Raw genomic sequence first — 22,079 nt, 5'->3', positions numbered from 1 at the left:
GCAGTAGGTGCCAGGCCCGGGGACAGCCCCCCACCCCCGGGGCCAGAAAGCAAGCACAACACACACGCTTCTCTCTCCCCACTGATATATTTGATAATTGTCCAGAACCAGAGATGGCATCAGCCAGGGGTGAGGGGGAGTAAAAAAGAGCCCAGGGAGGGGGGTGGAGAGGGGGCAGGGAGGGAGGGGTGAAGAGAGGGAGAGGAACAGAGACACAGAAAAGAGAGACGGAGAGGGGGGTTGGGATGGTGGGGAGAGAAGCCAGCCAGAGGGGGATGGTGGGGTGGAGAGAAGTTGAGGGGGTAGGGGCCAAGGTGGGGCCATGGGGAGAGAGGGCCCCTCCCCCAGAATACAAAATGGGGGAACCGGTGGGGGCTGTCCTGGGCTTGAGGGGGCAGGGAAGAGATGGGCGATGTGAGGGGGGGTGAGGTCAGTAGTAGGTTTCCTTCTCCACCCAACCTGGAGACAAAGAAAGGAAGAAACAGGAAGAGACACGGGGAGGGGTACAGGAGGGAGACAGAGGCAGAGACAGACAGAAAGGGAACAACGGGGGAGAGAGAGCCGGGGAACAGAGGAGGAGGGACGTGGGGGAGACAGAGAGGTCAGCACGGTGCTCCTCCTGCTTGCCCTCCCCCCGCCCCCCCTCCCCCCAGCCCCTCCCTGCACCCGGAAAACCCCCTCACCCCCGGGGTTCCTGCGCAGGATGAGTTTGCGTATCTCGTCATAGACGAAGATGAGGAAACTGTAGGGGAAGGCACAGAACCACCAGCTGGGCCTGGAGAGAGAGCAGGGTGGCACTGGTGAGCAGGCGGCACTGCGGACCGGAGGCGGAGTGTGGGGAACAGGGGGGGCCACCCGGGCAATTCTCCCTTGCGCTCTGCACCCACAGGCGAGGGCTGCCCCGGCCAGGGCTGCAGGCTGGGGGCTCCCACTCCCAAGTGCCACCCCTCTGCCCCGTGAGGACGTCCACGGGGGAAGGCTCAATGGCATCAGAACGGGGACTGTGGGGGGGCCCGGCTGGCTCAGTGGGTAAACGTGGGGCTCTTGATCTCAGGGTTGTGAGCTGGAGCCCCACTTTGAAGGCAGAGATACCTCAAGATAATACAATCTTTGAGAAAAAAAAAGAACAGGGACCGTGAATGGGGGGGGTGGCGGGGGGGGGAGTGGGGGGCAGGGTCCAAAGAGACACCAAGAGAGGTGGGGCCTGCCAGGAGGATCCTGGAGCAGGGCGCAGGGGTGGGGGAGCACTCACTTGAGAGGGTACATGCGGAGGGCCACGTCCATGCCAGGGCAGTAGGACAGGAAGGCAGCCAGGGCCGTCTCCTCAAACAACCCAAAGATTAGGATCTTGTTCCTGGAGGCAGAGGCAAGAGCTGGACTCTGAGGACCTGAGCCTGACCCCGCCCCGCGGAGACGGACAGACAGACACAGATGGGGACCACAGAGAGACACAGACAGCGACACACAGATGGGCCTGCAAAGGGACGCCAAGTGATCCCCTCCCCACACACGTAGAGACAGACATGACCCGTCGGGAGATGACCACCCAGGGGACGGAAATGGCGCCTGCGGGGAGGGACGGACAGACACTTGGACGGGATGGAACAGAGCCTGGCGCGGCGGCCCTCACTTCATGCCCTGCTGGAAGACCGAGTTCCTCCGGGTCTTGCAGATGATCAAGTCAGCCCACTGGACGACCACTATGCTCACGAAGAAGGCCGTGTGGCACGTGAACTCCACCACCTTCCTCTGCTCGTACGTCTGCAGGGGCGATGACCAGCGTGCTGGGCCCCAACCCAACTCTACCGGGGCGGGGGGGGGGGGGGGGGTTGTTTGGGGGGGGGCGCTGCGGGGTAGGGCCTCCCCTCCGTGGCTGCAGGGGCGGGGCTGGGCCGTGGGCTGGAGTGGAGGCAGCCCCGCGTGGCTCGAATCGCAGGCCGGGGTGGGGGTGCTGGGCCGTGGGCAGGGGCGGAGCTGGGCCGTGGGCTGGCAAGGAGGCAGCCCCGCGTGGTTGGGATCCCCGGCTGGGGTGGTGGGGGGGAGGCTGGGCCGTGGGCAGCGGTGCTGACTGCGAGGCCCCCCCAAGCTGCAGGCCCGCCCACTCACCCACTGCTGCCCGTAACTGTCCTCCAGGTCATTGACGGTGCGGTCGTCCCAGTTCAGCCGGATGCCCACCAGGTTGCTGGGCAAGAAGCCATTTTCTGCCAGGATCACGAAGTAGGAAAAGAAGCCCCCGAGGGCCTGGATCATTCCTGGGGGCGGGGTGAGGAGATGAGGAGAGGCTCAGGTCGGGGCCAGCAGCCAGCCCAGAGCACCCGGGAAGCCCTGCGAGACTCCCCTTGGGAGGTGGGGGGCACCCTCGGAACTCTGGCCCCACCATCACCTGAGGCGGGGCTCCCGCGGACCACCTGAGAGCGCCACCTGGTGGTGAGCACCTGACATGGGCCAGGGACGGGAGCCTCAGGGAAGGGCCCACCTGGAGGCTCTCCCACCTGACCCAGGCCACCTGAACATCAGGGAGTCCCTGGGAACCCCTGGGTTTCAATCTGACAGGCTCCCCGATGCAGGAATGATCTCCCCGGGCCTCTGACCACCACCATAAAGCCTCTGCTTTCTGGGACGCTCCCAGCAACAGGGAGGTCAGCACCTCCGAGGCTCTGTGCCTGGGACCTCCGGCAGCAGGTTGAGGAGGAGGTGGGGGAGGGATAGGGCTCACTCCTGCCCTCAGAGTGCTCACAGGCTGACCCTGTCTTCCCCACTGTGGAGGCAGGTGGAACCGTGGGCTCTGCGGTGGCCAGCTTGAGGCCAACCCCATCTGCCACTTGGTGTCCCATGTGCTCCCCACATGCACCCCCAGGCCTATACTCCACCTGTACTGGCCCTGCTGTGCTGACCACCACCTATCTGCAAGTCACTCCTTCCAAACCTCCAGCACCAAGTCCTGCTTCTAGCCCCCTCATCCAACACAAGGTTTCAGAGTGCCAACAGGCACTGGACATCCAGCTATAAATCAGGTAAGGGCCCCACATCCTCACCAATCTGCCCATAGGCCATGCTGATGAGCCTCTCATTGACCAGCTTGTCAGTGCGTGGGTTCCTGGGCTGTCTCTTCATGATGTCACTCTCTGCAGCCTCGTATGCCAAGGAGATGGCAGGAACCTGGGCAGGAGAGTCCACATGAGCTGGAAGTGGGGGACCCTCCCCTTCCTGGGGCCCAGAGGGTGGCTGGGACTCACCATGTCAGTGCCCAGGTCGATACAGAGGATGGTGATGGTGCCCAGAGGCAGTGGGATGTTGGCCATGATGAACAGCAAGAAGGGTGTGATCTCAGGGATGTTGCTGGTCAGGGTGTAGGCAATGGATTTCTTCAGGTTGTCGAAGATCAGGCGACCTGAGGCAGGGGAAGGCTCAGATCTGGGGCACCCTGGCCCTCTGCCCCTTCCCTGCCCAGTCCCCAAGTCCTTTCCAATCCACCCTCCCATCTGCCCACCTTCCTACGCAAACATCCAACCATGGCACCCTGGTCAAACGTTCTGGAAATATAGCCACGTTGGAAGACTGGCAATTTGTATTAAACACCCCCCTCCTCTATCGACCCGGTGATCCTACTCCTGGGTTTGAATGAGGATTTATATCCACCAAACAGCAAGTACGAGGAGGTTCACCATTGCCAAAACCCAGAACTGACCCCAGTGCCCATCAGCATGGGAGTGGATAAATTAACTACGGTCCCCCCACACAACAGAATACCACTCGGGAAGAAAAAAGAACGAACAAGCTATGACACACTCAACTCCATGGATGAATTTTACAGATGTTAGGTCAAGTGAAAAAGGCCAGACACAAAAGCATTCATATCATGTGACTCCAGTTAGATGAAGTTCAAAACTAATGTATGGTGCTAACAGTCAGGATAGTGTTTCCTTCTGGGAGAGGTGCTATGGGCCGGAGGGAACCTGACGAAACCCTAATGGGGCTGGAAATGTTCTTTATCTTGATCGAGGTCTGGCGGTTGCAAGGGTGTGTACATCTATAAAAATTCCTCAAGCCGCCCAGCTTCCTGTGTGCCTGTCACATCTCAGTACGAACTCCATCAGTCCAGTGTGTGTAACGTAAAAAGAGGCCCCGGATGAACCCAGCCGGCACCTCCTCCCACCCTCCTGGGTGCGCTGAGAGGTGTGAGCGAAGAGATGGGTCATTCACAGGCACAGAAAAGGCAGGGCTGCACAGTGGGTACGGATGGCCTGATCACCTTTGTGTACACGGAAGACCCACTATTTCCTATTCCTGCCGGGCCTGCTCTGCTCCCCACAAACTGCTGCTGTCTCTTCCCAAAGTATTGATGGAGGAAATGAAGACTGAAATGTGCTTCGACAGGGACGCCTGAGTGACTCAGTGGTTGAGCGTCTGCCTTTGGCTCAGGTAGTGATCCCTGGGGTCCTGGGATCAAGTCCCGCATCAGGCTCCCCGCAGGGAGCCTGCTTCTCCCTCTACGTCCCTGCCACTCTCATGAATAAATGAATAAAATCTTAAAAAACAAAAAGAATACTTTATGAAATGTGCTTCAGGGGCAGCCCCGGTGGCGCAGCGGTTTAGCGCTGCCTGCAGCCCAGGGCGTGATCCTGGAGATCCGGGATCGAGTCCCACATCGGGCTCCCTGCATGGAGCCTGCTTCTCCCTCTGCCTGTGTCTCTGCCTCTCTCTCTCCTGCTCTGTATCTCTCATGATTAAATAAAATAAAATCTTTAAAAAAAAAAAAAGAAATGTGCTTCAACATAATCCAGTGTGTGTGCTGAGACAAAAGAGGATTGGCCATGAGTGATAATGGAGCAGGGTGAGGGATGGGGACGTGGGGTTCACTATGCTCTTTGCTCTGCTCTGTGGTTTTTTTGGTTGATTTTTTTCCACCTCTGAGAGGCCTTCCTTGCCCACCCTATCCGGGTAGGACCAGGGTTATCACCTATCATGGCATCCCACTTGTTCGCTTCTTAGCACCTGCCACAATTTACAACTACATTTATGTTACGATTTGTTTTTTAACTTGTCTAAAGCTGCCTCTCCCAGCTCCTCGAGGGCAGGGACCTTGCTGCTCTGCTCACAACTGTCTCTCCAGCACCAGGCAAGATGCTCAAGGCAGGAGCCCAATAAGCGTCTGGAAGGTGTGAACAGTGTATCCCGGAGAGTGTACCCTGCATACGCAGAAATGTCTTGGGAAGAAGAAAGGGTTAACCGTGGTGTCTTCTGGGACACAGGAAACAAGGGGTAAGACCATTTAATTTGTCACTTTAGGGCTCAGCTTTACTGTTGGAATTCTCTTTTATCATGCATTATTTTTTACCCTGGGGACACTTCAAATGAGAGAGAGAGAGAGAGAAATTGGAAGAAAATGCACCACAGCATGAATAGTGATTATTTCTGGATGGTGAGGTCATGGGTGATTCCAATTTTCTTCTTAATGCTTGTCTACATTTCCTATAATTATCAGCAATTGCTTTGATGATCAGAATAAAATTAAATGTGAACAAGCCCCATCTGTGGCCAATCAAGGCCCATCAGGAGGCGGTGCCCGTTGGCTCTGCAGCCTGGGCTCAGTGCCCCCCCCCCCCCCCCCCCCGCCCCTCCGCAGATACCTGAAGCACGGGCTCCCTCATGGCTGTGCACTCTGTTTCTCTGCCTGCAGCTTCCTTCCTTGGCCCTTGGGATTCTGTATAGTAATTCCTATCCACTCTAGAAGCTTCCTTGCCCCCTGACCCCAGGCTGAGTGAAGGGTGTCCACAGGGCTCACAAAAGACCCTTGGCTTCCCCCGAGGTTGCACTTAGAGGGTTTTATTTTTTTTAGAGGTATTTTAAAAGTGCTTCTACATCTGCCTCATCCACCAGACTGGGCCTGTCTTGGGTAATGCTGGGACCCAGCTCAGCCCTGCCTCCAGGGAGCCCCCAACCCCAGAGTGGGGAGGAAGACAGGTTCCGCCAGGGACTCTGTAGGATTCTGGTGTCTCCCTACTGTGCATTCTGCCCCACAGCCCTGGCCGGTTTCTCTTGCCCTTCTTGGGCCTCATGCAGGAACCCCCATCTCCAGAACCACCCCGGGCAACTCACCCTCCTCCACACCCGTGACGATGGAGGCAAAGTTGTCATCGAGCAGAATCATGTCCGCTGCCTGCTTAGACACATCAGAGCCAGCAATGCCCATGGCCACCCCGATATCGGCCTTCTTCAGGGCAGGGGAGTCATTCACACCATCCCCAGTCACAGCCACGATTGCTCCCTGGGGGAGAGAGGGTGAGGATGACGCCCAGGGGCTTGGCCCCAGCCCCTCCTCATCAGGGACCAGGAGTCCAGGCCCCAGCTCCCTCCTCCGAGGGACCTCAGCCCAAGCCCACCTGTCTCTGACAGCCTTCCACAATAATGAGCTTCTGCTGGGGGGATGTGCGGGCGAAGACGATCTCAGTGTGGTTCTGCAGGATTTCATCGATTTGCTCAGAGGTGAAGTCCTTGAGATCCGTGCCATGGATCACACAGGCCTTGGCATCCCTGGGAAGAGCAGAGAGCTGGTCAGGACTCGTGGGGATTAATGGACAGGCAGCCAGGCAGGCTGAACCCACAGATAGGAGAGGACTGGCTTCTGAAGTGTAAGTGACTTGCCCAGGGTCACAGCTCGTGAGCAGGGAAGCTGAGATGCATCCCTGGACAATGCTGCCCATCCTCCCATGTGCAGGGGGAGGGGGACCCAAGGGCTGAGACCCCAAGGGAAGGGGGACAGGCCGCCCCAGAGGGAGGCCAGGTGGGGGGCAGCAGCTTGGGCTGGGTGGGAATGAGGAGGCTCACCGGGGGTTGACCTGGCTGACGGGAATGTTGAGCCGGGCAGCAATGTCCTCCACAGTCTCGTTGCCCTCAGAGATGATGCCCACACCCTTGGCGATGGCCTTTGCCGTGATGGGATGATCTCCCGTGACCATGATGACCTGTGGGCATTGTTTGGGGATAGTCTAGCCTCACTGCAGACCCTGGGGGGCGCTGGCCCCACCTCCCCGGCTGCCCTAGGCCATACCTTGATGCCAGCACTGCGGCACTTGCCCACTGCATCGGGGACAGCCGCCCGGGGTGGGTCGATCATGGACATGAGGCCGACGAAGCAGAGGTTGTCGGTGGTAAAGTTCACATCATCACAGTCGAAGGCAAAGCCCTTGGGGAACTGTTCTTCGGGAAGGTAGTAATGGCAGAAACCTGATGGCAGGACGGGGTGGGACATGAGGGCTCCAGCCTCGGCCCTCCATGCTTCCCACCATCGGGTCCCTGCAGTCAGGACAGTCCCAGTAGGCGGGATGCTCTGTCAACATTCATCCCCTAAAATGCCTTCCCCTCTCGTTCATACACACACTCGCTCATTCATTCATTCATTCATTCATTCATTCATTATGGTGCACTCTGGGATGCCCTATTCTGAGCCAGCCTCCGGGCAGCCTCACATCCTTCCATAACCTCAAGGGGCCCCTAGAGCTGACTCTGCCACCCACCCCAATTCAGCCCCACCCACTGTGCGCACCAAGCACACGCTCGCCCAGGCCTCCGAGCTCCAGGTAGGCGTTCTGGAAAGCCTCCTTCATCTCCTCATCCAGTGGCTGCTCCTTGCCCTGAAGCAGGATGGTGGAGCAACGGTCCAGGATGCGCTCGGGGGCCCCCTTCATCACTAGCAGGTATCGGTTGTCATTGGGGTCTTCGGTCTCGTGGATGGAGAGCTGTGGAGAGGGCAGAGGGTGGAGGGCGAGCATGCCTGAGCCTCTAACGGACTAAGTGGGGGGAGGGGATGCCCCACTCCCATGCTTCCCCCTGCCCAGCATCATAGGAGCCAGGACAGACCACAGCTGGGGTTCCCCCAGAATGCACTGACCCTAACTCTCTACCCAAGAGATCTCCATCTGGTTCTTGAAGTCTCTCACAGACCTTGGCTCACTCCTGCCCATTTCTGCCTCTATCTCACAGATGTTTCTGCCTACGGGCTCTCTTACAGAAACCCCAGCCGTCTTTAGATATGTGCGTTTCTCCCTGGCTCACCCTCATCTCTTATCCCACATCTGAGCTGTCACCAAATCTGCTCAGCTCACCTCTCAGATACACTCAGATTCTGACCTCTTCTCACCTGTCCCCTGCCCTCCCCTCCGGGTTACCATCATCTCTCATATGGAATATCACACTGAGTCTCCGTGTCTGCCCTCCCCAGTCCATAATATTCCCTCCCCGCAGCAAGCAGGAGGATCCTTTAAAAAAAAAAACGCAAGTCAGTGAAAAATGGTGAGGTCACTTGGGCAAATAGTCTGACAGTCCCCCAAAAGGCTAAAAGTAGAGTGACTACACGAGCCAGCCGTTCCCAGGTACACTCAAGAGACATGCAAAGTATGTCCACACAGAAACGTGTGTGAATGTTCCCAGCAGCATGATACACAGGAGTGCAAAGGGACGAACAACTCAAATGTTCATCCACAGATGGATGGATAAACAAAACGTGGACTCTCCCAGGTCCGATGACCAGTGGGAGAGGCAGGAAAGGGTAGCCTGAGAACCCCAGAGGGAGGTTCCCCAAGGCTGGGTGGACTAGGTAAGGGGAGCGGACTAAGTATTAGCCTCAGCCACTTGCCACCTCTGGCCAGCTGCTTCCTTCTCTCCCCCCCTTCCCCTCAAAGCTGGGTCCCTAAGCCCTTTTGCTTTGTCACTGCCTAAGAGTATGACCAAAAGCAAGTTATCTAACTTCTCTAAAGCTTGGCCTCCTGGTCTGTGACATTGTGAACAGGTGAGGGGTCACCAGCCCAGCCCCAACAAAGGCTTGTTCGGAGACCAAATGAGACAAAAGCAATTTGTCTTGGCAGCTAATTTCAGTTTCCCTGGCAGTGTTTCTAGAAGGCTAGGGTCACAGTTTGTTCACCCTGTACTCCCAACACCCTCTATAGTACCTGATACTTAGTAAGTGCTCAACAAATGTTTATTGAATGAATAAATAAACAGTGTGAAGACTGTAAAAAAAACAAAAACAAAACAAAAAAACAAACCATGGACTCTCCAGACGATGCAACGTTATTCAGGCATAAAGAGGTACGTAGCACTGACACATGCTACAACAGGAAGGAAGCCTGAGACCATCACACTACGTGAAAGATGCCAGTCACCAAAGGCCATGGATTGTGTGATTCCATTTATATGAAATGTCCAGCATCAGCCAACGCATAGACACAGAAAGTAGGTTAGTGGTTGCTCAGGGATCAGGATGCTGGGGGAGGTGGGGCCAAGAGCTAAGGAGTGGGGCTTCTTTTTGATGAGATGGAATGTTCCATAATCATGTAGATGAGGGACACCTGGGTGGCTCAGTGGTTGAGCATCTGCCTTTGGCTCAGGTCGTGATCTCCGAGTCCTAGGATTGAACCCTGCATCAGGTTCCCCTTGGAGAGCCTGCTTCACCCTCTGCCTCTCTCTGTGTGTCTCTCGTGAATGAATAAACAAAATCTTTAAAAAAAATTATGTGGCTGATTGCACATATCTGTGAACATACCAAAATGCTGAATTATGCACTTTATGTGGGTGATCTACGGTATCTGAATTATCTCAGGGAAACTCTTTTGAAAAACTTGAGTCTCATCTCTCTACTGCTCAGAGCCCTCCCATGGCTCATGTCCATCTTAGAGATTCACCTGAGTCCTCTCCATGGCCCACAAGCCCAAAGGGACCTGGCCAGGCACCTACTGTCTTCACCTCCAGTACACTCCCTGGCTCACTGCTTCACCATGCTGGCTGCCTGGCTGTTGTTCAAACACATCAGTACCCTCCTGCCTCAGGCCTTTTGCACGTGTTATGCTCACTGCCTGGAACACTCATGCCCCAGACACTTGCAGGCAGCATATTCTGTATTTCCTCATGCCTTTGTCGTTGTCTGTCTTCCTCTTTTTTTTTTTTTTTTTTTTTTTTTTTAGGATTTTATTTATTTATGAGAGACACAGAGAGAGAGGCAGAGACACAGGCAGAGGGAGAAGCAGGCTCCATGCAGGGAGCCTGATGTGGGACTCGATCCCAGGTCTCCAGGATCAGGCCCTGGACTGAAGGCGGCACTAAACCGCTGAGCCACCTGGGCTGCCCTGTCATTGTCTGTCTTCTAGCATTAGAGTGTAAGTTCCACGAGAGGAGGGACTCCACTGTGGCACTCACTGCCACAGGTGCCCCAGTACCTAAAACATGTGCCTGACATGTGGTGGCTGCTTGAAAAAAATATTTGTTGTGGGGCATCTGGGTGGCTCAGTCCATTAAGTGTCCAGCTCTTGATTTCGGCTCAGGTCATGATCTCAGGGTCATGAGATGGAGCCCCACGTTGGGCTCCATGCTGAGTGTGGAACCTGCTTGAGATTCTTGCTCGCCCTCTCCCTCTGTGCTTACCCCCATTCCTGTGCAGGCTCTTTCTCCCCGCCCAAAAAAACCCCACTCTTGAATGAATGAGAGATCTCTGGCTGGTCCCCAGTCTCTGCCTCCCACTGCGACAGAGGCCTTGCTCTCACTCCTGGGTCTGCTTGCCCTTTACCTGACCGGGTGGATACCATCATTCCCATTTTACAGATGGAGAAACCAAGGCTCTGGAAGGTTAGCAACTTGCCCAAAGCAAGGGGGCACCAGGGAAGAGGTGACCGCTTACAGGCATTAGAGAGAAACTGAGGTCCAGGCTGGCTCTCTTAGACAGCCCAGAGTACCTGGTATTTGTTGGTGGAATTGAAGGGAATCTCGGCTACTTTCTTGTTACGTTCACGCATCAGCTTCACGGAGCCAGAGGACAGCTCGATGCACTTGAGCAGGGCAGACTCAGAGGCATCCCCGGCCACATCCCTCTAGGGAAAAAGAGGCCTGTCAGAGCAGAGCAGCAGGCTGTGGGCAGGGGCAGGGCCAAGGTGAAGGGGCGGCTGGACCCACCTTGAGCACCGGGATGTTGTCCTGACCTCCCTTGAAGACGGCACGGTTGCAGAGTCCGGCAATGTGGGACAGGGCCACCCAGGTGTGCGAGCTCTTGTCAAACGAGGTTCCTGAAAGGAGGTGTGTGTCCCATATTACTGTGCCTTGAGGCCAGACCCCCCCGCCCAACACCCCAGCTCCTGCCCGGGCCCCACCCTCACCTGACTGGTCCTCGGTAGTGTCAGCCTCATGGATCTGGTTATCAAACCACATGTGGGCGACCGTCATGCGGTTCTGGGTGAGGGTCCCTGTCTTGTCTGAGCAAATAGTGGAGGTGGAGCCCAGGGTCTCCACAGCCTCCAGGTTTTTCACCAGGCAGTTCTTCCGAGCCATGCGCTTGGCCGTCAGCGTCAGACACACCTAGGGGGCGTCCCAGGGCAAGCAGGTCACAGGCAGAGCGGGCGGCGGGGCTGGACCAGCCAAAGGAGTGCCGAGGACCCAGCTGCCCAGTCCAGGGACAACCCCGGGTGGCCCATAAAAGACAAGGGTGCTGCCCCCACACAACAAACAACAAAACAGACATGCACATACACAGGAGAGTGTTGTTGCCTGGCAATTCCACCCCAAGGCACAGACCAATGAAAACGGGCTCAGATGTGCCCCCAAAGACAGGTACCGCTATATGCAAGGCAGCAACCTTTTACCATCATCCCCCCAAAAAACAACCTAAACGTCTGCTAACAGCAGAAGGGATAAATAAATAGCAGGGGGAAAAAGATGTAATAATGTATGCCAAAGAAAAAGGACGAGCTCCTGCTGCCTACACCTGCACAGATGAAGTTCAAAAACAATGTCTGGCACATTCCATCTGTATGAAGTACAATGATGTAGAAGACAGGGCAGGGGTTATCTTTGGGTTGGGGAAAAGCAGTTGCACAAGGTCTGGAGGGGGTTTCTGGGGAACTCAGGTCTGGGTGCTGCGCACATGCACGTGCCCAGACTCACAGCCTGTGCGTGAATATGTGCAACTCCAGGTCTATACAAAGCCTCTGACCTGCCCTGGCTTTGAAAATGCTAATATGGAAAACGCTGCAGGATGTATTAAGTAAAAGAATCAAGCAGCAGAAGAGAATTCCTGGGACTATGTACCATGAAGACAGCATTTACCCACAGGCTGGAATCTGCCCATATCTGCCTGGGAACAGTGTGGACCGTGTGCTTCTATGGTGGGGCTGACTGTAGGGCAGCAGAGCAGGGATGGGGGGGGCACTTATTTTTTAACTATTTTAATGTAAAAAAAACTATTTTAATGTATTCTTTAGACTTTTTGCCATGAGGGTGTACTTTTTCTTTAAAAAAAAAAGATTTTATTTTTAAGTAATCTCTACACCCAACGAGGTGCTCGAACTCACAACCCCGAGATGAAGAGTCATACACTCTCCTGGCTGAGACAGCTGGGAGCCCTACGAGGGTGTACTTCTTAATTTTGTAAGTTAACTTAGAAAGTGGTAAGACTGAAGGGGTGCCTGGATGGTTCAGTTGGTTGAGCCTCTGACTCTTGATTTTTGGCTCAGGTCATAATCTCAGGGTTGTGGGATCAAGCCCTGTGTCAAGCTCATGCTAGATGGGTAGTCTGCTTGAGATTCTCTCTCTCTCTCTCTCTCTCCCCCTGTCGCTCCCCCTGCTCACACTCTCTCTTTTTAAAAAAAAAAAAAGGTGATAGGCTGTTAGCCCTTTATGTCTTGCAGTGTGCCTCAAGATTTTTGTTTTGTTAAGAAGGCCTTCCAGTCCCCAGGTCCAGTCATTTAAGATCCAGGAAGCTCAGCCCTCAGTGTACAAGTTGTCCTCATCAAGAACATTGTACTTAGGCCCCCAGACCCCTCCCCCTCAGACTTGGGGATCTGGGCCTTACAGTGACAGTGGCCAGCAGGCCCTCTGGGACATTGGCCACGATGATGCCGATGAGGAAGATGACAGCCTCAAGCCAGGTGTATCCGAGAATGAGGGACAGGATGAAGAAGGAGACACCCAGGAAGACAGCCACGCCGGTGATGAGCTGGATGAAGTGCTCTATCTCGATGGCAATGGGCGTCTTGCCCACCTCCAGGCCCGAGGCCAGAGTGGCAATGCGGCCCATGACAGTACGGTCACCCGTGGCCACCACCACACCTCGAGCCGTGCCTGTGGGGCCAGAGGGGATCGGGCTGAGGTGGAGATGGGGTCTCAGCGAGGTTCAGAGGGACCCCAAATCCCAGAGGCACAGCCCTCTGTCTGGACCAGCCCTGCCCCAACTTGGGTGCCCCCATTGCGCCCTGCCGCACCTTCCACGCAGTTGGTAGAAAAGAAGGTGATGTTCCGAGTCTCCAAAGGGTTGTCGTGTGTGCAGTCAGGAGAGCGAGTCTGTGGCTCTGATTCACCAGTCAGGGAGGAGTTGTCCACCTGAGTGGGTGAAGGGAGAGAGAGAGAGGGCTCAGCCCTGGGATCAGGGAGCATTTGGCCAGAGGACATTGGGGCTAAAGCTGTCTCCCTGGAGGTCAGATCCAGAGGCCTGGACATCTGGGTGAGCGAGTGGTGTCTGGGCAGCTAGAGGTTAGGCTCTTGAAGTGGGAAGCAGAGGTTTCTTGCCAAGGTCTAAAGTATTGATGGGTCTAGGGGGTGGGGACCAGAGGCCTGGGTTCCTGGGTCTGAGGGAGGAGGGGCTGGGGGCTTGGGCTCCTGGGTCTGAGGGAGGAAGCAGTGGGGGCCTGGACCCCAGAATCACTCCAGGAAAGACAGAGCTGGGCCCCAGGTCCCAGTCTCACCTTGCAACCATGAGCTGAGATGATCCGCAGGTCGGCCGGGACTCGGTCTCCGCCCTTAATCTCTACCAGGTCCCCGACCACCACCTCCTCAGCATTCACCTGCATCTTCTCACCTTCTCGGATCACCAGGGCTTGCTGGGGGTCGAACGGAGAAGAGTCAGCGCCCCTGCTGTCTGCCTGGGCTTGTCTGGCAGATCTCACCTCCATCCTTCCACTCCCACCTGGCCCCTTTCTGGGCCTTCCTCACCTGGGGAACCATGTTCTTGAAGGACTCCATGATCTTGGAGCTCTTGGCCTCCTGGTAGTAGGAGAAGCAGCCGGTGATGATGACCACAGCTGCCAGCACGATGCCCAGGTAGAGCTGCGGGGAGACACAGGGTCACAGCTCACTCCCGCTCCCTACCAGGCTCGCCCTGAGATTTTTGCAATCTGGGAAGGGAACTCTGAGTCAACGGCAGGGAGCGGGGTCTATATTTGTGTATCTGATGCCAGGTTGTGTCTACCTGGTTGAGGGTCCATGTGTCCATCTGCCTATTCAGGTTTGGGTCCCTCTTTCCGCACATGGGTGTGTTTGAGTCTCTAGGTCAGTCCATCTCTCCATTTTGTGCGTCCATCTGTCTGTCCTTCTGCCTGTATTCGAGGATCTGAGCATATGCTATTATCCTTCCATGTGTCTGTGTGTTTTTAGGTCAGCACGTCTGTCTGTCTGACTGTCGGCCTGCCTGGCTTTAAATTTAGGGGGCTGTTTGTGTTTGAATCTTTTTTTTTAATATTTTATTTATTTATTCATGAGAGACAACGAGAGAGGCAGAAACATAGGCAGAGGGCGAAGCAGGCTCCCTGCAGGGGGTCTGAAGCAGGACTTGATTCCCCAGATCGGGATCATGACTCCAGTCAAAGGCAGATGCTCAACCTCTGAGCCACTCAGGTGCCTCGTGTTTGCGTCTCTGTATGTGGTTCCCTGTCTCTCTCTGTTGGTCAGCCTAGGTCTGAGACTCCATGTCTGTCTATCTGCCTATTTACGTTTCAACTGCCTTTTTTTTTTAAGGCTTTATTGATCGATTGATTGATTGTAATCTTTCCACCCAATGTGGGGCTTGAACTCAGGACTCTGAGATCAAGAGTCGAATGTTCTTCCTACTGAGCCTGCTGGGTGCCCCAGGTTTTAATTTCTGAGAACACTGTCTGTGCTTGGTTCTCATGTCATTCTGTCTGTCACCAGGTTAGGCTTGCAACTCTGTGCGTGTTTGAGTTTCTGTGTGTGTCTATGTGTGTGTCTCCACTTGGGTGTCTGAATGAGGCACCTCTGTTTGAATCTGCGTACAGGTGTGACAGTGCTGACTCTGAGTGTGTTCGCGTGCACTTGTGCATGGATCTCTATGTAGTCAGCATGTAGGTCTGCATTTATGGGCATGGGGTCCGTTGAGATCGTGTCCCCCTGTGTGTCCCTGGCATTGGATCCTGACGGATCAGCAGGTGGGTGTGCCCGCCTCTCTACATGAGTGCACTTATTTTCTTGGGGCACCTTTTACACCACGGCCACCTGATGATGCCTGTCCCTAAGACCACCAAGATCACAGAGCCCTGGGACACAGACTCAGCTCACACGCCCCACATAGTGCACATGTTACTTGGCTTTTCTGAGCCTCGGTTTCCTTATACCTTCTCTGGTTCTCTCACTGAGTGGTTATGAAAGTCCCATGAGACAAAGCTGGAGTGGGCTCTGAGAAGTCTGAAGAGGCAGGAGAAGTGAGGCAGGATGTGTGCCCCTAAACGTCCAAGCCCTTGTTCAGGGCAGCGTGGAGGGTACTCACATTGTCACCCGAGGGATCATCCTCTGTGCCCGCCTGGATGCCATAGGCCAGGAAGCAGAGGATGGCTCCAATCCACAGCAGGATTGAGAAGCCCCCGAAGAGCTGGCGGCAGAACTTGACCCATTCTGGGGTAGTAGGCGGTGGTGTGAGCGCATTGGGCCCGTCCCGGGCCAGGATCTCTTGGGCTTTGCTGTGGGTCAGACCCTGGGGGACACAGGACTCACACAGAACCCTCCCTGAGCCTCCCTGACACCCAAACTCTTCACGAGCACCCCAGGCCCCCAGGAGTCCTGTCCCCAGCCTCTCCTCCCTCAGATCCAGGAGTCCTGCCCCCAGCCCCCTCCTCCCTCAGACCCAGGGCTCCAGGCCCCCAGCCCCTCCTCCCCCAGACCCAGGGATCCAGGCGCCCAGCCCCTCCTCCCCCAGACCCAGGGGTCCAGGCGCCCAGCCCCCTCCTCCCAGAAGCCCTCCTCCCTCAGACCCAGCCACACCTGTACACAGTCCGTGTTGTATTTCCGGCAGACCTCTTCCACTGACATCTTGTGCTCTGTCTGAGGAACAAGAGTTTGGAGGGAGGAAGTGAGAACCCAGGCCTTTTGGGGGCCGGGGCAGGACCTGAGAGCATTAGGCCCATCCTCAGCCAGGATCTCCGCTCTGGGAGCGTGTGTGGGCACAAAGGGCGAGGCTTACCATAGCCACCTCCTTCTTGAGGTCATCCAGGTCCCTGCGCTCTTTGGTGCCCTTGCTCTTCTTGGGCGAGCCCTTGTCATCTTTCTTGTCCTGCGAGGTGGCGACACGATAGCTGTCAGAGCCACCAGACTGCGGGCGAGAAGGGGTTACAAGGGGGACACCGGCCCTCTGGGCCCCCACCCCGGCCTGCTTTCTGTGCACATCTGAGCCCTGGGCAGGGGCTGGCTCTGGGAGTCTCTGTGTGTCTGCTGGGGCTCCCCGACACCTCCCTGTCTCTGCCCTGCATCTCTGGGTGGCTGTCTCTCAGGACCCTGGGTCTCATCTCTTCTCATTGTGTTCGTCATCTCTGGCTCTCTGTCCTCCAGGGTCTCTGTCTGGGTCTGTCTGTGTTTCTCTCTCTCTCTCTCTCTGATTCTGGGTCTATCTCTGTGTCTCTCTCTCCTTCAGTCCCTTTGTGTCATCTCTCTCTCTGCCTCTAAGTCTCCCGGCACGTGTCTCTACATAATTCTGTCTGTCTATCTGTCCCATTCAATGTCTGTCTGCATCTCCAGAATGATCTCTCCCTGCGTCTGGCTGAGTTTCTCTCTGGGTTCCCATCTCCAGGTCGATGTGTTGCGGGATCTCAGACTGTCTCTGAGTGTCTGTATTTTCTGCCTCGGGGTCTTTCTCCATCCCTTCGAGCTCGGTCCCTGTCTGGAACACTTGGTGTGTCTCTCCCTCTCCGTCTCTCCCATTTCAACCGCCTTGTGTGTCCATCTCTTGTTGTCTCGCTCTGTGACCTTTCTGCCTGTCTGTCCCTCTCGGATCTGTCTGGACATCTCTGTCCTTCCAGCTCTGAGTCTCTCGGCCTATGTGACTCTCCCCATCTTCTCTACCTGTCTCAGTCTCTGTCTCTCAAAGGACTCTGCTAATCTTGGGAGCCCCCTAAGGGGTTCCGCAGGAACAGAGGGGAAAGAGTACTGCACATGTTGGTCACAGCTAGGACACAAGCCCAGGAGGCAGCCCTCGACACACAGGGATGATGGCCTGGCTGCATATTCAGCCCATCCTGAGGGCCTTGACTGACAATTTGGGGGCCCTGGCCTCTCTCTCGGGGGCTGGTGGCAGCTTCAGACAGCTCTGAACAGAGGACAGGCAAGGTCAGGTCTCTGGAGGACAGACTAAGAGCGGGCTGGGGTGTGGGGTACAGAAGGGCGAGAGGCAAGAGCCCCAGCGTAGCTTGAACTGGATGCGGCGTGAGGGAGTGAGGGGGGTTGCAGTTGGGGGTTTGGGCAGAGGGGGAAGGCAGTGTCCCCCGAGGCTGGCAGGAGGGGTGGGGCCAGGCCAGGTGCTGGCAGAGGGCTGCTGACAGGTCCTCGGGCCCAGAGCCAAGCCGGGATCCCAGGCTCAGGCAGCTCAGTGCTAATCCTCTCGTGACCTTGCAGAGGGCTGAGCTGCCTGCTATCTGCCCCCAGACCCAGGGGCTGAGCCTGGGGGTTACTGCAGCCCAGCGCCCCGGAGCCTCTGAGAGGGTTTCAGAGGGTGGGAGGGAGGCTTGGTCCCGGGCCAGCCCTGCAGCAGCACTGCGGCTCACTCAAAGGCACTCAAAGGCCTGGAGGCCTGGGGGACAGGGAGGACATGACTTCACTGCCTGTGCCAGGAGGAGTCTTATACCTGCCCACAGGGGTGGACCCAAGGATGGAGAGATGTGGAAATAGAAGGTCATGGGGTCAAGGTAGAGAAATGAGGGGGAAGGCAGGAGAGAGAGAGGGGGGCCTGGCAAGAGCAGGGGAGAAAAACAGCAGCCCATCCTTGAAACTTTAGGGAAAACTGGGAGCTGATGCTTGGGGGGAGGAAGGGCTGGGGGCCTGGACCCCTAGTCTGAGGGGGGAGGGATTGGGGGCCTGGACTCCTGGGTCTGAGGGAGGAGGGGCTGGGGGTCTGGACCCCTGGGTCTGAGGGAGGAGGGGGCTGAGGGCCTGGAACCCTGGGTCTGAGGGAGGAGGGGCTGGGGTCCTGGAACCCAGGTCTCAGGGAGGAGGGGCTGGGGATCTGGACCCCTGGATCTGAGGGAGGAGGGGCTGGGGGTCTGGACCCCTGGGTCTGAGGGAGGAGGGGGATGAGGGCCTGGAACCCTGGGTCTGAGGGAGGAGGGGCTGGGGTCCTGGAACCCAGGTCTCAGGGAGGAGGGGCTGGGGATCTGGACCCCTGGATCTGAGGGAGGAGGGGCTGGGGGTCTGGACCCCTGGGTCTGAGGAAGGAGGGGCTGGGGGTCTGGACCCCTGGGTCTGAGGAAGGAGGGGCTGGGGACTCTAGACCCCTGGGTTTGAGGGAGGAGGGGACCGGGACACCCCAGTCCCTGGCAGACAAGCCTTGGCTCCTGCTTGCCCTTGCTTTGACCAGACTCCCTTGGGGGCGGGCTTCCATCTGTTGGAGGGGGAGCCGAGGCTTTCCCAGTCAAGGCAGGAGGCCCAGATGGGCGCACTGCGGGGTGGGAGGACCTCTGAGGGTGGGGGACACGCCTGTCTCACTGCAGCCAGTCTCTGCATCTCCTCACCATTTTCCGCTGTCCGCCTCCCCCTGACACCCGCCAGCTCACGCAGCTTCTGCACCTTGGCCAGCCTCTCCCTCCCCCTCTCAGAGTGTCTGGGGCCTTCCTCTCTGAGCATCTCTCTCTCTCCACCTCCCCTTTTGCTCTCTGCCTCCTCTTCCCATCCTTCAAGCTGACTTTGGTCGTCTCTGGATAGCAAATGTCTGTCCTTGGGTCTCCTAATCACAGACTCAGTTTCTCTCGTTGTCTCTGTATGTCTCTCCACGTCTTTGTCTCACATGGCCTGTCTCTGTGTGTCTCTCTGACCATGTCTCTCTTTGTCTCTACGTCTACGTCTCTTTCTCAGCATCTGTCTCTGCCTGTTTCTTTCACTCCTTCTATTGGGTTCTGCTTCTCTGCCACCCATGTCTAAAGCGTCCCGTCTTCTTTAATTAATGTCCCGCTTCCTTTCCTGGGGCGTACAGTCTCAGTCCTGTCCTCCAGTCGGCCCACGCCTCCCTCCTTCCATTCCACTTACCTGGAAGCCATCACTGACTCTCACCTCCCCCCTTCTCTCTCCCAGTCCCCTCCCCACCCAGTTCTTCTCCCCATCCCCCTTCGCCCACCCCAAACCACAGATCTGCAGCCCCACCCCCCACCTCCAACCCTGGGCCCATCAGCCTTCATCCGCCATCTTTCTCCCCATCCCTCATATTCCCTCTCCATTAGCCTTTCCCATCCGGACCCTCTGTCTTCATCCTACCCAGCCCAGCCCACCCGCCTCCTTCTCCCACTCTCCCCCCATGGCCCCGCCCCAGACACGCAGGGAGGAATCCAGGGCTGCAGAGGGGATCAGGTGGTCAGCCAGGGAAGGAGGCGGCATCTGCTGGAGAGACTCACAGACAGACAAGGACACACGGACACAGAGGCAAGGGCATAGCCAGACATGCACGACCCACTCCCCCAGCCTCCCCACCCCCCTCACGGCAGACAGGCGCCCTCAGCCAGGCCCTCAGTCTCCCTGCCCCGCTGTCCTGCTCCTCCCAGCGCCCCCATATCAGCTTCCCCAGATTAGGGGCTGGACACACAGCACAGCCCCAGGCCACGCGCCGCACTGCGGGGCCCCCCCATCCAGGCCTGGAAGGAGAGGGAGAGGTCATCTGGTGTTCATCCCACCGCCGGGACCTGTCCCCACCCGGCCGGGGACGCAGGGGGTTTCGACACCCCCAGACACAAACGCCGGCTCCCAGACACACCCAGACACGAATGCAGACGGTCAGACACAACCTGGGCCACTCGGTCGCTGGCAGGCGGTGCTGGCAGGACCTGACGGAGCCAGGAGCTCCCGCACGCGCACGCACACGCACACGCAGCACGGGGCGTGCGACCGCACCGGGTCAGGCAGACAGGCCGAGGCCGGCCGGTGCCCCACGGACCCCGCACCCGCACACAAAGACACGCCAGCACGCGCCAGACCGCGGCCCCAGGCGGCCCCGCGCACACGCTCAGAGCGGCAGGGCAGACGCACCGGCCGGGGCCCGCAGACCCGGCCCGGGAGCGCGGGGTCCCGGAGCCCGAGCCCCCGCCCCCGCCCCGCGGGCCCCCAGCGTCGCCGAGCCCCCCAGTGTCGCACACACCACGGCCCGGCCGGCCCGAGCACCTACCCCCATCTTGGCGGCTCCGGGGGAGAGGGGCGGGCGGGCGGGGCGGGGGCCGGGGCCGGGGCCGGGGCCGGGGCCGAGGTCTCAGGGCGCAGGCTCAGGCGCGGGCTCGGCTGGGGCCTCTGCAGCGCCCGCGCCTCGGTCCGCGCGTCCGTGCAGCCCGCAGCCCTCCCGCACAGAGTCTGCGGCGGCCGCCGCCTCCGCCTCCTCATATGCCCGCGCCCGCGGGGGGGCCGGCGCCGGCCAATCAGGAGCGCCGCCGCCCTGACGGACGGCCCGCGGCCCCGCCCCCGGTACTGCAGCTGTCCTCCCCGCCCCCCAGCCTCCGCAAAGTGGCGGCTCGGCCGAGGAGGGGGAGCGCTGCAGCAGCGGGGGATCCCGGAGACCCCGCAGTGAGGAGCCCGGAGGGCCCCGCCATGGGGGTGGCGCTTCCGAGGAAGGGGCGCTCGGACGGAGAGCGCCCCGAAAATCCCCTTATGGTGGGGGTGTTGCCACAGGGAGAGGGGCTGCGCGGCGGGAGGTGGACACCGGGTGGGAGGAAAGCCCCCTCCGTCAGCCGCCACAAGGGGGGGGGCCAGAGCACCTCCTTCCGCAGTGAGGTGGAGGGGGTGGCTGGAGACCTTGTAGGGGTGCTGTTCAGGAGTTGGAGGGGCCCTCAGAGGCAAGGAAGACCCCCCAATAAGGAGGGGTGCTGCAGAGGGGAAAGGAGGCCCGCTCACTAGTGTGCCTCACCCCCCCACACACACACATAATGGCAGAGTTATCCAGGGAGACACAACTGTACAGGTACACAGAGGCTACATCCCAGCCAGAGGACCCCACCAAACCTCACACTCACACATAACCATCACCCACATAGCCCAGATAGGGAGGACACACACATCTACCACCTCATCACACATCACCACAGTTTCGCCATCACATTCCAGAACACACCTGCTTGGACCCTCACACACATACCACACAACCCCATCACACAATCCCAGAGATTCACCAGCATGTGGAAATAAAATGCATGTCCCATCACACCACAACAGAATTACAATCACAGTCATAAACTGCCGTGTGGATTGACACACACCCTCTGAACACTACATCACAGACATGCACATTGTACACTCCACCATACCCTGCCATGTCCCATTTCACATAGAGACCCACAACCAATTGACCCATAAACCCAGAGACCAACACATCCCCACACTCAGCAGCATCACACACACACAGGTCACACACTGCCTCACACACCCCATGAGCCTTTGTGGATGTTGCTGCAGAGTCACACAAAGGCACACACATAACCACACACACACACACTCCTCCCCAGGGAGCAGAAGACCACAGGGCACAAGTGCCAAAGCATGGCTAATTGTGAATGACAGACAAAAAGGTGCACACAGACTCACACAGAGAACAATAATTCACAGAAACAGAGCACATGACGCCATCCCACACACTTCCCACACTACACACATCACGTATTGCAGTGCTATCACATACACCTCTGCTGCACCTGCAAACACGCCCCGATGCCCCCACCCAAATGCCACACACATCCCATCTCGGTGTGTGTAGGAGTGCGTGCATGTGCACACGCGTGTGCGCACACACATGCACTTAGCTAGCACACACACCCAAGGCCCACCACATACACACAATACCCGATCAGGCACCCATTGAGGCC

General features: G+C 57.6%; 1 protein-coding gene across 1 annotated transcript; it reads right to left on the bottom strand.

Annotated features, from left to right (window-relative positions):
• Positions 1-20,513, bottom strand: ATP1A3 (ATPase Na+/K+ transporting subunit alpha 3). The gene is made up of 23 exons (XM_055311745.1): positions 20,399-20,513; positions 16,226-16,315; positions 16,027-16,086; positions 15,536-15,739; positions 13,969-14,082; positions 13,722-13,856; positions 13,242-13,359; positions 12,833-13,101; positions 11,142-11,340; positions 10,942-11,051; positions 10,725-10,859; positions 7,547-7,739; positions 7,052-7,227; positions 6,829-6,965; positions 6,384-6,534; positions 6,100-6,268; positions 3,237-3,391; positions 3,036-3,159; positions 2,107-2,252; positions 1,631-1,761; positions 1,253-1,354; positions 684-775; positions 1-459 (listed from the first exon to the last, which is right to left on the bottom strand). The coding sequence occupies exons 1-23, from the start codon at positions 20,402-20,404 to the stop codon at positions 431-433; spliced, it is 3,045 nt and encodes a 1,014-aa protein (XP_055167720.1). The 5' UTR covers positions 20,405-20,513; the 3' UTR covers positions 1-430.
• Between the last annotated feature and the right edge of the window lie 1,566 nt (positions 20,514-22,079).

Source organism: Nyctereutes procyonoides, unplaced genomic scaffold (genome assembly GCF_905146905.1).
Source record: "Nyctereutes procyonoides isolate TBG_1078 unplaced genomic scaffold, NYPRO_anot_genome, whole genome shotgun sequence".
Taxonomy (NCBI): Eukaryota; Metazoa; Chordata; class Mammalia; order Carnivora; family Canidae; genus Nyctereutes; species Nyctereutes procyonoides.
This window is presented reverse-complemented; position numbering and strand designations above follow the sequence as displayed.

Coding starts and splice junctions, on each gene's coding strand:
- ATP1A3 (XM_055311745.1), bottom strand. Junction 15,740..16,026: donor ACAACACGGACTGTGTACAG/GTGTGGCTGGGT, acceptor TGTGTCCCCCAG/GGTCTGACCCACAGCAAAGC. Junction 11,052..11,141: donor CACTACCGAGGACCAGTCAG/GTGAGGGTGGGG, acceptor ACCTCCTTTCAG/GAACCTCGTTTGACAAGAGC.